The 14,726-nt window shown below is 36.5% G+C and overlaps 1 protein-coding gene across 2 annotated transcripts; it reads left to right on the top strand.

Annotated features, from left to right (window-relative positions):
- Positions 1–1,010: 1,010 nt before the first annotated feature.
- Positions 1,011–8,082, top strand: LOC147538643 (BRCA1-A complex subunit BRE-like protein). 2 transcript variants are annotated; one of them, XM_086640813.1, is made up of 14 exons: positions 1,011–1,269; positions 1,464–1,551; positions 1,663–1,840; positions 1,930–2,020; positions 2,148–2,183; positions 2,293–2,391; positions 5,230–5,360; positions 5,469–5,517; positions 5,635–5,724; positions 5,812–5,865; positions 6,215–6,280; positions 6,934–7,031; positions 7,151–7,236; positions 7,797–8,082. In XM_086640813.1, the coding sequence occupies exons 1-13, from the start codon at positions 1,183–1,185 to the stop codon at positions 7,218–7,220; spliced, it is 1,137 nt and encodes a 378-aa protein (XP_086496939.1). In that variant the 5' UTR covers positions 1,011–1,182; the 3' UTR covers positions 7,221–7,236; positions 7,797–8,082. The 2 variants fall into 2 exon arrangements, with proteins under 2 accessions (XP_086496939.1, XP_086496940.1); XM_086640814.1 differs by having other exon boundaries at positions 7,559–8,082.
- The last annotated feature ends 6,644 nt before the right edge of the window (positions 8,083–14,726 follow it).

Here is a 14,726-nt window from a genome sequence, read left to right as displayed (position 1 = left end):
ACTGAAAAATTAGATTAAAGTCATATTAAATTTGAGAAGACTTTGACCCACTCTAGAAAGAGGAAGGAAGGAGAGATTAACCTGATAGCTAAAAGAGGACTTAAACTCACATAGATAACATCATGGAAATTAGTCTGTCATGGAAACTAAAAAATTACCTGGAGCTCTTAAATTTTTTGAGATCTTTGAAGATCCGGACTTTGAAGATCTAGTAAAAAGATCTTAACGAATAACATATCCTAACACTGATTTTAATATATGACAAAGTTGATGTGTAATTTATGTAGTTTAAGTAAAGATAAAAGTGTCTACCAGCCTTTGGTGCAGTGGTTGGACACCCCTCTTAAGCCCATGAGGTCGTGGGATCGAGTCTCGGTGGAAGCAGTTTGCCATCAAGATTTATCCTACCTAATTTAGGCTATAAATAATGTAACAATTTATCGGGCTTTAGGTCTCTTTGTTGTTGGGCTTTAGGTCTATTTCATTCTTAGTTAAAATTAGGCGGTTATCGTGTTTATGACATCTTTAACGTCTAACGTAGATCGTAGTCGTATTCTTAAAAAGGAAAAGTAAAGATAAAAGTGAACTTTTTACAAAAAGTTACATTTTTGTTCTTGTATGAACCAAACACCTAATTAAGAATATGTCAGGAATCATATTCTCAATCCCGATCAAACCAAACATTCAACTACAATAAACTGATCGACGATCCCCAAACACGGCCATACTGTTTTTTTTAATCGTTCAGCTGCCTCGAACCCTTAACTTCTAAAGTGGAAGAGTATTACCTCTTACCCCTTCAACCAACAATTGTTGGCAACACGGCCGTACTTTTAAGGGAAATGATAGAGTGACTTAGAAATTGGTACTTAGTGGGTGACATATTTCCTCATTTAGAAATAAAAGCGGTCTCCACCGTAGTCAAACTTTGAAAAAACCTTGTCTTTTAGTGATTCCACATCAGCTGGGCATTAAAATGGCCAAAAAATTTGGGCTCTCTAGCATCTCCCTACTTTTAATCGGTCATTAGAACGGGGCATTTTGAATTACCCATTTCTGTCAAGGGGGAAGAAAAGTTAAAAACCCTTTCCCGTCTGATGCTGAAAACGCCGGTGATCAACCAAGCCCCAAACCCATAGCTAAAATAAAAACTAGGGTTTCAAAGCTTTCTCTCAAGTTGTAATGGCCGTCACTACTGATATTACTTTGTCTCCTCTGATCGCTGCTCAGCTCAGTTACCTCCTCCATCACTCTCCTCTATCAATCAAGGTATAAAAATTTACATACCCCTCTTTCATGCTATCAAATTTGATCTGAATCCACTTACAATAACGATCTAACACAGTCAAAACAAATTTATTTTCAAATCTATTAGTTACAGCTAATATTAGAAACCCTAGATCTCAAATTTTAGTTTCAATTCGAAATTCATTATACTGTATTCGTACTGCTAAATTTTGCAGGTTGATCGGATATGGTCGGGTAGCAAAAACCCTTATTTAGCTGATCGTTTCACTCTATTGATACCACTCTGCCTTGATTACATAAAATGTTAGTAAATTTTTCATTTTCATTTCAAACTTATCTATCTGTTACCATTTTCTACTCGAACTTTTGATGTTTTATGTTATTTTAAAAGTTGTATCATCAATGTCGTTCTAGGGGACGTTATATACAACGCACATTACCCATTGGCAGCTCCAGATATTATATTCGCCCCGGAAGATGAGAATTTTCACCCTCTTTTTGTTACTGGTGATGGGGAGACTCTGAAGAACAGTTTATCTGATTGGAATATTAAAGACCCTTCCAAGCTGCTTTCGCTTATTCACGAGCTTAGGTTAGGATTTTGAAAAAAATTCAACCTTAATTTTACTATGATTGTGCAGCAAAGACCAGCTTTTATGGATTTTAGAATGATGTGTGTAGGGATGTCTACATGTTGTACCAGAGGAAGCGAATAGCAGAACTTGATGATGAAAGATTGAAGTTTGAAATCAGCACCATACATTCTAGAGAAGTAACTTAATTTGCACCATATTTATATACGTGTGTGCGTGAGCTTACGTGATTTGGTATCATTTCATTTGTTCGGGATCTGTCTTTAACCTGTCTTTTCCAATTTTTCTTTTATTGTTGTGGGACAGGGAATTGAAGTCTATATGGTTTCGGGACCTGAAAAGGTGAATAATTTTGGTTCTTCTATAGTTACTTTTTCCGCTGTAACAGTCCATGTATATTGTATTTCATTTAGCCTTGGTTAAATTTCTATTGCTTTGAATTTTAGTGTAGCCAGAGGAAGTTAAATTTGCTGTACCTTTATTGGACATAGACTTCAATAAACTAGTACATGGATGTCCGTGGAAGCATCAACAAAAGATTTACTTACAGGTCATTTTCTGCTTCTCTTAATGCAAATTAATTGCTATTTTTTATTAAAGAGTATTAGATTTTAGTATATTTTACCATTTTACGGTTTAGTTGAGTGTCATAACATGTCATATGTGAAAGGGAGTATATTTATACTGGATTAGCTGGCATGTTTTAAGAATCAGTTGGCTTCAAAGTTACTAAAATATTAGCCTTGAAGGAAAAAAAGAGGTACAATTAAAAAATAACTGCTGTAGAAAACGAAACTTATCAACTTTGGTCTTGTTCACTAACTCAATATACAATCATATTCAAACCCATGCTGCAAATTGAGTTGGGATGGCAGTGCAAAAGCTTATATGTTTTGAAAGGAAATTATGTCCTTCATTAATGGTACTTTACTATCTAACTGCGTCTATGTACATTGATAAAACTCAACATACAGAATTAAAGCGTATTTACTTTTTGGCGTAGCTTGAAATTGGATGACTACATAAGAAAAGTTTATTGAGGAGGTTTATGTAAAACGTAGACAAGTGAAGATGGACCTAAGAACTGACAAAGAGTGCAAATTTGTGGTTGTAAACTGATGATGTCGGAAAGTGGCTTCCTGATACCCATAGGGGGAATAGCCTCTGTAACTCTCGATAAACTCCTTCCTACTACTGTAATGGATATTTGAGCGGCGTGTGTGTGTGTCCGTAAAAGGCAGTCTGACGCTCAAGTCAGTTTAATGCATAAGTATGAAGAAATCGGTGAAGTTGTAAAGATCGAACCCCTCCTGGATGATCCTTATAGGTTCGCGAGGCGGTGATTTACCACCGTTAATGATAGTCACGTAGGATGGTCGTATAAGGAAATCATCACGTATCGTGATCGCATATTTTGTCAGTAACAGATCCAACTGGAGAAGCGGATCTTTAGCGGAGTCTGGCCTTTTGCGTGATCGCCTTTCTTTCGGGCAGAGCAAAGCTCAAGGATCGAACTCACTTCTGCTAGATCTCCCTGCTCTGTCTCTCTGGTCAGAGCAGGGCTCAGAGCAGGGCTCAGAGCAGAGCTTGCTCAGGTCCACCTCTCCACTTGCTTCTATGCTATAACATGTTTTCAGGTGTCGAGTAAACTCGTGCTGTCCTCCCTACAATCTCTCCAATTAAAATAGGGTCCAGGGTAGAGAGTTTATTCCGGTCCACTTAGCTATTAGCTCTATCAAAGGCTCATTCTTTGTACATGTGTGAAGATGGAACATGCTGCGCAGCAGCTAAGGTCAATTTGTTGATGTTTTGGCATGGTCAAAGTTTATTGGGGAGGTTTATGTAAAACGTAGACATGTGAGGATAAACCTAAAAAATGAGAAAGAGTGCTGAGTTGAGGATGTAAACTAAGCAGTTGCGTTTGAAGATTGGCCAAGTGCCGAGTCAGACCGAGTGTATTTACTTTTGCATTCTTACATATGTCATATTTTCATGCATACACAACATATGTCAACTATTATGCTTCAAATTAAGCTCTAAAATTACAAAAAATAACTATCAAGAAATGATTATAAAGTAAATAAATTGAACAAGTATCAATTATAAAAAATTATGTGCCACAAAATCAAGTCAAATAATAAGTAGTAAATAGCTAAAATAAGTTGATGATGAAGAACTTGGATGATTCAAACCTTTCTCTTTTTGTCTTTCTTCAATTTGGATGCATTGATTTCTGAAGAATTGGAAGCCTATGGTTTTGATTCTTGTATTTTTAAAAACTTAACTTGTCTTAATTCTTGTATTATAATTTATAAGAAGATTTCAATTTTTATTTTCAGCCTTGTTTGTATAGAAGTAGGATATGTTATTTCAAGTTTTAGAAACACCATATTTCTTAAAAAAGGTAAAAAACTACCTGCAACAAAATTATAGTTGAGTCACCCATACTTGACTAGACTTGTCGAGGTAAGCCGAGTTACTCGCCAAGGTCTAGGATCGGGAACTCGCTAAGGTTTCGGCTTGGGCTACTCCCGAGAGCCGATCCCCAAGCAACTTGTTCGAATCGGCCGAGTTTGACAACACTGGTTGTAAAAAAGATAGCGAAGCAATATGACCACGGGCGAGGTTTAGGAATACGGAGAAAAGGACACAATGAAATTGAGCTTAACATTTACATTCAAGGGTTATCTCTAATTGGGTGAATTGATAAGGCTTTGTGCAAAAATATATTTTCCCAGTAAATATTTATGCACTTCCAGAAAAGAAAGGGACATTAAGATTGGGCGGGCAAGTTGTAATTGAATAGTTAGTTAGGTTGTAAGAGACATATCTCTTTTGAAGAAGGGGCTTATGAAGAACTATAGAGTACTTGATGATATTACTCCAATTTTGGGAAGAAAGTACGTGTCGTAATAAAAATTTTCAAGTAGCATGCAAGCACTTGTCTTAAACTGAAGACGCAGCTGTAAATGAAAATTCATGATATTCAAATAACTGGCCCTGCACATGGTCAGTTGGCTAACTTTTACCTCTATTGATTACGAACGTCACATATATTGCCTGATTTTTGCATGAGAACTGAAGAATATGACGTGATATCGGCAATTCTCTCCCAAATGTTTATTACGAGACCCAAAGAATAACACTTCTTTACATGGTTTAATCTTATACAACTCCCAAGATGTAGTTGCCAAATCTAGGGAACTAGGAAAAAGGAGTTGCTGAAGTGAGGAATACAAGATAACGTAGTTCATCTTTTACTGAAGTTCTATTTACTGGTTAGAGTAGTACAGATATGCTAATATAAAAATTTATAATTTCTATTATTCACGCATGATATCTTTGCTTTCTTCCTTTAATCGAATGGTGGAAAATTAGATGGGTACAGGTTGTATTTCCAGTTACCAGAAAATATTCCTCAGCTCCTTCTGCCCCTCGAATAAAACTAGTTTCTTCCCCAGAATTGAAAGCATTATTTTCCATTGAAGATGTCAAGCTTCTTCCATGGTTAGATGGCATGTAAGTTATGCTCAAATAAAACTTGACATAGTTTCGTATGTGTCCTTGTTTGAGAAGAAACAATGTTTTGTTGATATTTCTTGCATCTTTTTTCTGATCTATCTGCAGGTGCATGGCTGAATATCTGCCCAGCATAGAACAAAATCTTAACTTGCAGGTCTGTTTAATTGAGTGATGAACTCGTCTTTCTCGAATTACTTTTGACTATTCCTTCCTTCTGAGAAAAATGGCATGCTTATTACTGCTGTTGTTTCTGAATTACACTTTCTTGTAGATTGTGGAGGCAGTCGCGTCAATTGGCTCTAGAAGACGCTTTATAGAGGCTCTAGCTCCTGTATTCGGAAGGCCAGTAGAAGCGGATCCAGTATGCTTTATAAAAATCTCTTTTTTTATCTCGTGTCTACCAATTATGCATTTCTTTACTTGGTTTCTGATTGTTCTCTACCACTAGGTTTTTTGCCGAAAGGTGACTACTCTCGCTGCCTCTGGGGTTTTCACATTTCTGGTATGATGTTTCCTTTTTGTTTATTTTTGCAACTACGCGTCTACGCGACTCATTAAAAAGCTGGCCCTTCCATGATTCATCATTAAAGAAAAGTAGATCCTATCAAACAGCATTGAAGCACAAATTTCATTTGTTAGTCAGTTAGATGAAGCCATTTTTGGTTCGTTAATAATATAGTAGAAACATAAAAAAATGTCTTCTTGATTAGTGTCCGAAGGACCACTGATTTCGGAATAATACATTAATTCCTTTTTGTGCCATTTGCTGCACATTAGTTTGTGTAGTTCTCAGTTTCTCATATTGCCTGCCTGGCTGCAACTAAAGATTTTCATATAACATGTTATTGTAGGTGCATTTTTCTTTGTCAGTTCAGTTTCCAAAGCAACAACCAGTTCTGATTTTACAAAGTTCACAGGTAAATGAGAGATCTTAACTTCATATTTGTCATGTGTAAGTTCATGTATATGTTTCAACATGTTTTGTGAGTGGGTTAAGAAAAGCTTCATCACATGAGTAAAGATGTATGGAGTTCCATATTTGATTTACACAACAAGATTGGAAACCCTGTGACCAGAGTGGAGAGACTCGGATATTACGACCCAACAAAGTGGGCCTTCACCGAAGAGTTTAAATTAAGTCTACATTTTCTGAACATTTATCTTCTAACATTAGAACCCTCCAGAAGAAAAAGAAATATCTCTTGGGTGAATGAGGTTATTTCCTGGACGTTCCGGCCCCAAAGTCCTACATGCCTAAGCCACCTTGCATAATGACTCTTAGCTTTATAATTGAATCGGTCTTTTTTTTGTGAAGAGAAGTTTAGGAGAAAAATCCTAGTGAGAGAAATATTTATTTTAATTGAAATAAACCTCTTGAGAAACTTCCGCCTACGTATTTACATCAACTTCACATCATGAGATCAACATACCATCACACAAGTACATAAATTGTTCCAATAATGATGACATTTGTCCATTTGACAATACATTTTTGTGATTTCATATACATTTAAATATGCCTTTGCAAACATAAATTTGACTGGTCTCATCAATTATCTATCTTTTGTAGCACTTCAATTCTCAAGGAATGCCAATCATGTCACCTCCCTTGACTGATTACCCATGGAGCCCCAGATGGGAAGCATCACAAATGGCTGAAAGAATCTTGTAAGTTACATCTAAAACCTCTACCTTTTGAAGTTCATTCAGCTATTTTTTCCTCGAATCTCCGTTACGAAATAATAGAAACTAAAATCTTATATATTTCTATAAATTCATTTTGGCAGTGAGTTTCTAGTGGAAGAATGCTTAAATTTTAAGAAGTATTGCAACGATACCATAGTTCAGCAACATTAGCATTCGAGATAGGGAGGTAATCAATGTTTAATATCATTTTGATAATGTTGTTATATTCCTTTTCAGAACTTCTCCTTTGTTTTTCTTCCTGGATGAATTTATATTCAAGTTTCTATATTGTAAAAACTGTAATCTGAGGTTGTTAATACCATGAAATATATTGTCTGCTTTTTGTGATTTTTTTTATGACACGGACTTCAAGTCATTACATGACATGGATGTGTCATGAACATATAATATATAGATACATCGAATCGAATAAGCTTTATAAATGTCATTACCAAAAGCATCTTGGGCCCTAAAGGGCCTAAAACTTATTTATTCTTAATTTACCTAAGTTTAATAGGTCATGGATTTCTACTTCCACCCAAAACCGAAGCTGGGATCTTTGGGTTTCAGAGTGGGTTCTAACCACTACTACATCAAGAAGTAGTAGACCGTTCTTGAATATTGGTTCCTATTTTTCAGCCTTTTTTTGCTCGGCTCTTTGGTAGTTGGACAAACATAGAACTGAACATGAAAAATAAGTAATATATGTGGTTTAACGATGAGAATAACTTAGATTCTGGACCGCAGTGATGTGCATTTGTGGTTAAAATTGATCAGTGAGTGGTGGCTCTGTTGGGTCTGGTGACTGGTCAAGCTCCTGCACAGCAACTGAGAAGTTACATAGTCTGTTTTATGTAGCAGAGAAGAGATTTTTCATGCTTTCTACTATAGTCTATATCTAAAAGATTGTATTAATTCCGTTTCAAAAAGAAGATTGTACTTATTGTGATCCTTTTTGGGTTTTAATTGTAAGGGGAAATCTGTTTTGGATTGGAATTTGTGATCAATCTAGGGCTTTTTCTATGTTGGGCAATTCATTTGTCTCCAAAGACCAAAATTTGTTTGTCTTTTCGTCAAACTACCTTAATGGTTTTTTTTTATAAAGGTGGGTGATTTGGAGAAATAAGAAGGTGAGCCAAATACACACTCCCTTGTTGCCGTCGAAGGGTTGCTGGTTGGCTCTTGGCCGGCGACGACAGGCAACAACTCTCTTCTCTCTCTCTCTCTCTCCCTTGTTTTTGACACATTTATGGTTTTTTTATAAAGGTGGGGGCCGTCGGAATTTTGGTTGAGGAAGGAGAAGCTGAAAGGTTGAAGTGTCTGGAAGAAATAAAATGTGTCAAAAACTTTTGTTTGCACTCAAAACTTTATACTCGGATAATTTTCTTACTTCTCTCAATAACCCACCTTTATTAATAACATTTTTTTTCTATCTACATCATCTACTACATATATATGTAACTATCTTTTTTTTTTTTGTTGAAAATATATGTAAATATCTTACACTTCATTCTCTTATCCTTGTGCTTATCTCTCCCTCTCTCCACCTCACTTTTTCTCCTTCACTAAAGATGTCGGTAGAAAATGGGCGGCCGACCATCTTCCGCTAGCAACTTTTATACTAGAAAGTATATAACGTTTTTCTTTATCTTCTTTTCTCCCCACTATCAAGACTAAATGTGTGCAACTCCAACTAGAAATTGAACGTGATGAACGTAACAAATAATGCTTGGGTTATTTATCATTTGGCACTTTGAGATGTTGAGATTACCTTGATGTTGAGATTACCTTGGGTTATCTATGCATTCACCAAAAAGTTAAATTTTAATTTTCCAATATTATCCTTGCCTTTGGTGACTTTCGTTGTTTCTATTGTTTTTGTCTTCTCGCTGTTCATCTTCTTCATCTTTTCCTCTTCTTCTTTCTCTCTTTCTCTAAGTGGACGAGCATTTGGGGAGATCCATCATTGGCAATGGATTTCACGATCCAATGTACAGATTCGAAGAGATTCAGTAGCCAAGATTTGAATGAGAAGAAAGTGGGGCAAGTAATTTAGTTTAGGGATACTTTAAACGATTTAGGGTGTGTTTGATTGGGAGTTTCCCGAATCATAAAATTTCACTCACGTGACAAAAATTTCCTAATTTTCCTTTAAATAAGGGAAAGTGTTGACCCTCCTCCCCCCTAAGAATCTCTTTCCAACGACCTTCTTTCTCACTTTGCCCATATTTCTCTCAACAACTTTGACCTACCACACTTTCATCAACTAATAAACCTTCTTTAGTCGAATTTCCATGAGCATTTTCTTCAGCCAAAATTTGGAAAAAAGGTCTTCAGGGATTACTCTACTCCTCTAATCCTCTTGATTAATCTCACTTTCTTGAAATTTCTCGTTTTCTATTTTCTATTGTGATAAAAAAAAAGGTGAACATCTATCTCTCACCATCTCTTTTCCTTGTTAAATAAAAACCAATTTCAGTGGTATGTTTCCAATGACTACTTATTTATGAGAGAATTTTTCAATGTCATAAAACTGTATTTCATTGATTTGGTTTGGTCTAAACTATTGTAGACGAACTGTTTGATGAAATCTCCAGAAGAGTTTCTTTAATATCATTTTTAGTTTTATCATTTTTTGATTTCTTCAATTTCATGTTTGTTGTTCGTGAAACCTGAGTTCTCAACTTTGAGATATATGAATATAAATATACAATACGTATTTGGTCACTTTAAGTGCTTGTTATTTTGAAATGGTTTGGATTTTTTGAGATTTTGGTCGGGAGATTTAGGGGGGGGGGGGGGGGGGGTTATTGAAATGTCCCCCATTGTCCCCAAATGTCTGTGTTATTGGTTGGGGACATTTCAAATGTCTCCAAATGTATGTGTTATTCATTTGGAACATTTCAAATGTCCTGAAATGTATGTGTTATTCGTTTGGGACACAGAAATATGGACATTTCAAGACAAATTGGTTTTGAAGACATTTTTGTGTAAATTTGGAGAGCTTTTGGAGAGAAAATGTTTCTCATATAGAAGACGTTTGAGGACGCGTGGGGACATTTCAGTAAGGAAGATAATAAAAAATATTTATTATTATCAAATTAGACTAATAATTTATAAAAATATTAATTATTATAATAATAATGATATTATTATCATATTACTATATTATATTATTATCTTATTATAAAATTATTATGTTATTTTATTATTATTATATTATGATATTATTATATTATATTATATTATATTATATTATATTATATTATATTATTATATTATATTATATTACAGATATCTACGGATGTCTACGAAAGTTTTGAAAAATATATATTTAAAAGGTTAATTAAACTTTTTTTATTTCATATGATAAGACAGTAATAGTATTAAAATAATAAATATTAACTAAATGTCTATCAATGTCCACTGATATTCACGGATGTCTACGAAAGTCGAAAAATATATTTTCGATAAAGTAGTACAAATAAATTATTTCATATGATTAGACAATAATGATAATATTAAAATAATAAATGTCCACCAATGTCCTCAAATATCCACAGATGTTCACAAAAGTCGAAAAATATATTATTGAAATATGAGTACAAATGTATTATTTCATATGGTTAGACAATGATAATAATATTAAAATAATAAATGTCTATCAATTGTCCTTCAATGAATAATAATAATAATAATAATAATAATAATAATAATAATAATAATAATAAAAGTAACAATAATAATAATGATATCCACTACACATTTTGTCCATGGATTCAATATGTTGAAATGTCCTCAAAACATGTTGTCTATGAACCAAATGTCTTGAAATGTCTCAAAGACATTTTGTCTATGAATCAAATGTCTTGAAATGTCCATAAAGACATTGGACATTTTGTTGGACAAATGTCCCGAGATGTCTTAAAATGTCTACGGAATATTTTTGTCTCTGGGTGTCCCCCAATGTCCTGATCCACAACCCCCCCCCCCCCCCCCCCCCGTAGTGATTAAATCTGTTTTTTATCCAAATTAAAATTAGTGGTTAACTCGAAATGAATCATGTTGCCTCTACTTTAACTTATCCTATCACTTGGACTGGTTTAACTACTAACAATGAGGTTAAGGAGTGAGATGGGGCTATTAGGAATTAGCTTCACTATTGGAGGCGAATATAGAAGCAAAATTTAATCTTAATATATAGATCTTTAGCTTTTCTAGCTTGCTATACAGGTGAATACTTTTATTTTTAATGAACCAAACAGTAGAAAACATGGAAAACGTCTCAAAGAAACATTTTCTCTATTTTTTCTTCCTTTCTCCACTTGTAATCAAACACAACCTTAGTGGAGAGATATCATCGGATAAACCGCGAGAGAGAAAGTAGAATGAGAAGAAAGTGGAGCATTAGTTATTTGGGGACATCCTAATCGATTTTGATATCTAAAAGGATAATAATTAATGACACTATCGCCCTTCCATTTTGAGTAGATTTATATAAAGAGGGATTTATACCAGCCGTCCGATGTGATCTTTATAATAGATAACAACCAAAGAAATGAACTAAATACAAGTAACACTGATCTAGGGGCACGCTTAATATTGATTGTATCTAGATGTATATATCTTCCTGAAGGATTTATCCGTTCGGTCTGAAGGAGATGTCCTTCCGAAGGAGTGTCCTTCGACCAAGGTGGCAATGCGATCAATTTGTCAGTTAGGATAACGATGACCACACGTGAAGATCATCCAGTCCGGTCCAATTAGGGGTCGTAATGCTTTGCTAGAAGCCAACTACGATCGTCGGATCAAGGAGTTGATTCGCGGCTAACATAGACCGGATCCTACAACGGGTTACACATAAGAGTGCTAGCTTGATCGGAGAGACTTGACTAGACGGGAACAGGCTAAAGATGGATGGGATCCAACTGGAAAGGCCGAAAGGGTTCGAATGGAGATTCGGAACAAGATAGAAAGGAAGACTCATTAGGCCGGCCATGTGATGGCCGACCAGAGTAAGTGGGCCGGCCATAGAAAGCCCATGGTGGCCTGTTCTGGCCGGCCACACTTAAGGGACTTGTCAAAATACCCCAAAAGGGTATTTTGGTAATTATCTTTTCTGTGACCTGGCCGGCCACACTTAAGAAGAATAGTTCTTCTCAACCTTCTAGTAAGTCCTAGCAGTCTGAAAGGAAGGGAGATCAAGTCTATTCACTTGGGTGTCTCAAGTAGAGGAGCTACAATTGGAGCTCTCGATCTTTACATGCGATTGGAATGGTTCGAGGGAAAAACGCGTTAAGGTATTTATCCCTCTTCTAGTTCATTGATTAGTTTATGCATATGATCATAGGAATTCTAGTGTTAACATATGATGTTTGAGATTCCGCTTAGAACACTAGATAGTGTATAGGATACACAAAACCCTATAGTGGCATCACGAACCGGTTGCATGAAACTATCTCTGACTAGTCGAATTAGATTCGAGCTTGATTGATTAGATGATTTTATGTTTAAATAGGGATTTAGACATAAAATTGATTAGTTATAATTAGATTTAGACTTAATCGGATAGAAATTGAAAGTGTTTCAATGGGAGAACTTTAAAATTTTGAGTTTTTGGAAAGAGTTTTCAAAAGGAAGTTTTAAAGAAGATGGTTTTTTTGAAAAGAGTTTTCGAAACTGCTGGTTTTTGGATGAATATTCATCAAAACAGCAGCAAATAGTTGGAAGAAAACGAAAATTGGAAGGGAAGAAGGTGCTGTCCAGGAGCCGGACTGACCAGGACGTGTATGGCCAGTCGCGGACGCCCAGGACGCGTCCCAGTCCTTCCCGGACTGGGAATCCGAGAGCGTCTCGGACAGACGCGTCCGAGTTTCTCTCGGTCAGGAAGACGCGTCCGAGATCGTCTCGGAATGGGAGTCCGACCGCGTCTCGGACAGGGATCCCGAGAGATCCGCGTCCAGCACGTGAGGTCGCGTCTTCAGGACGCGACCAGAGAAGTCTGGACGCGTCTCGGATTGAGAATCCGGACGCGACCAGGACTGTCCCTTTCAGAACGCGTCTGGGACGCATCTGGTGAAGCCAGGAGCCGTCTCGAACTGGGAGTCCGAGATGGATAAACTTGGACAGAGCGTCTAGGACGCGTCTGTGGGGTTGGGAAGCGTCTGGCCTAGGGCCAGGACGCGTCCACCCGAGGGACTTGGCACGTTCTAGTACGTGCCAATCCGGGTCCAACCTTGGCTCGGACCTTGACTTGACTTGGTCTAGTCAAAGGGGTCCTTGACCAAGTTTGACTTAAGTCCTTAGAGTTTGACTCGGGTCTTTTGGGCCTTGACTTAAGTGGGAGGTTTCTATTTTCTTCTTCCGACTTTGACCATATTTTTTCCGAAAGCGACCCGGGCCAATCAAAAGCCTAAAACGGAGTTTTTCCAAAACGATTTCATAATCTTTTAGGATAAAACCAAAACGAGCCATTAGTCAGAATTTTGAGAAAATTAGACTTAAGGCACGTTAGACATAGAGATGTCGGTAGTATCTCCCGAATAGCTATCTAGAACATAGCAAACCTAGATTCGACCTAAGAAAGCGAATCTCATACATACTTGGGTGATTTATGAGTGTCATATTATTAGACTTAAGGCACATTTACTTATTTACGTTTTATGTGGTGTATGATTATGTTAGAGTTCACAGTAATGCATGCAAACAATAACGTAAGAGTCCCCAAAAAGAATTTTGAGTAATGCTTACCCAGATTAAGACACCTGTTGAGCCCTTGTTCATCGATGGTGGGGCATGCCAAAGCAGGGTGCCATCTTTTACCTCGGGACAATACGGGTAGACCTATGAAGAGGTCTACATGTCTAAATGGTTATTCTCAACGAGTCAGCAAAAGGGTTTTGGATTTCGAGGCAAAAGGATGAATTGAACACATAAGTGTTATTCATCAACCAAGAGTCATAGGAGTATGATCAGTAAGGAGTTACTCACCCAGGAGGGTGAAGTTAAGGGCAGTGCCAAAGTACGCTTAGCTTCACAGGAATGGGATCTTGGAATCGTATTATTCAAAGGGGGACGGTTTTCATTGAATAATATGGCAAAAACTGTTTTTGCGTAAACATTGAATGTAGTACTTAGCAAAATCCTTATTCTGTTTATGTAGAGTAGAGATGGCATATAGTATTAGTTCACTTTTAGATAGAGATCTATACGACTTTCTAGATTGGGAGGAAGATCAGAGAAGAGTTCTCGATGCTTCGAATAAAGAAAGCGAAATAGAGATACCAGAAAGGGAAGTGGAAGTCGGTGCCTATGTTATAGAGGTCAATTTGGCAGATATGGCTGACTCTCCTTCATGGGTATTTGATACCGGATGTGGAGCACATATAATTTCAGAATTAGATGAGCTCAAGGAGGTCAGGTATCTGACAAAGAGCGAGATGGTTCTACGAGTCGCAAATAAGGCAAGAGTTGCTGCTGTGGCTGTAGGAACCTATGAGCTCAGTTTAGATACTGGATTGATATTAGTGCTGCATAATTGCTATTATGTACCCACTATATCAAGGAACATCATCTCTGTGTCGGTGTTAGACAAAGAGGGATATCATGCTATAATAAAGGACAAGTGTTGTTCTTTATACAAAGGTGAGATGTTCTATACCAGTGCTAAACTACGTA

Source organism: Eschscholzia californica, unplaced genomic scaffold (genome assembly GCF_041429995.1).
Source record: "Eschscholzia californica isolate CP2 unplaced genomic scaffold, dmEscCali1.0.p SCAF_5, whole genome shotgun sequence".
In the NCBI taxonomy this organism is placed as follows: domain Eukaryota; kingdom Viridiplantae; phylum Streptophyta; class Magnoliopsida; order Ranunculales; family Papaveraceae; genus Eschscholzia; species Eschscholzia californica.
This window is presented reverse-complemented; position numbering and strand designations above follow the sequence as displayed.

Bases quoted from the DNA above. Each gene is read 5' to 3' on its own strand.
- LOC147538643 (XM_086640813.1), top strand. From the start codon at position 1,183: ATGGCCGTCACTACTGATATTACTTTGTCTCCTCTGATCGCTGCTCAG. The intron at 1,552-1,662 runs GTTAGTAAATTT...ATGTCGTTCTAG, and splicing joins CTGCCTTGATTACATAAAAT to GGGACGTTATATACAACGCA. The intron at 2,392-5,229 runs GTCATTTTCTGC...AGATGGGTACAG, and splicing joins AACAAAAGATTTACTTACAG to GTTGTATTTCCAGTTACCAG.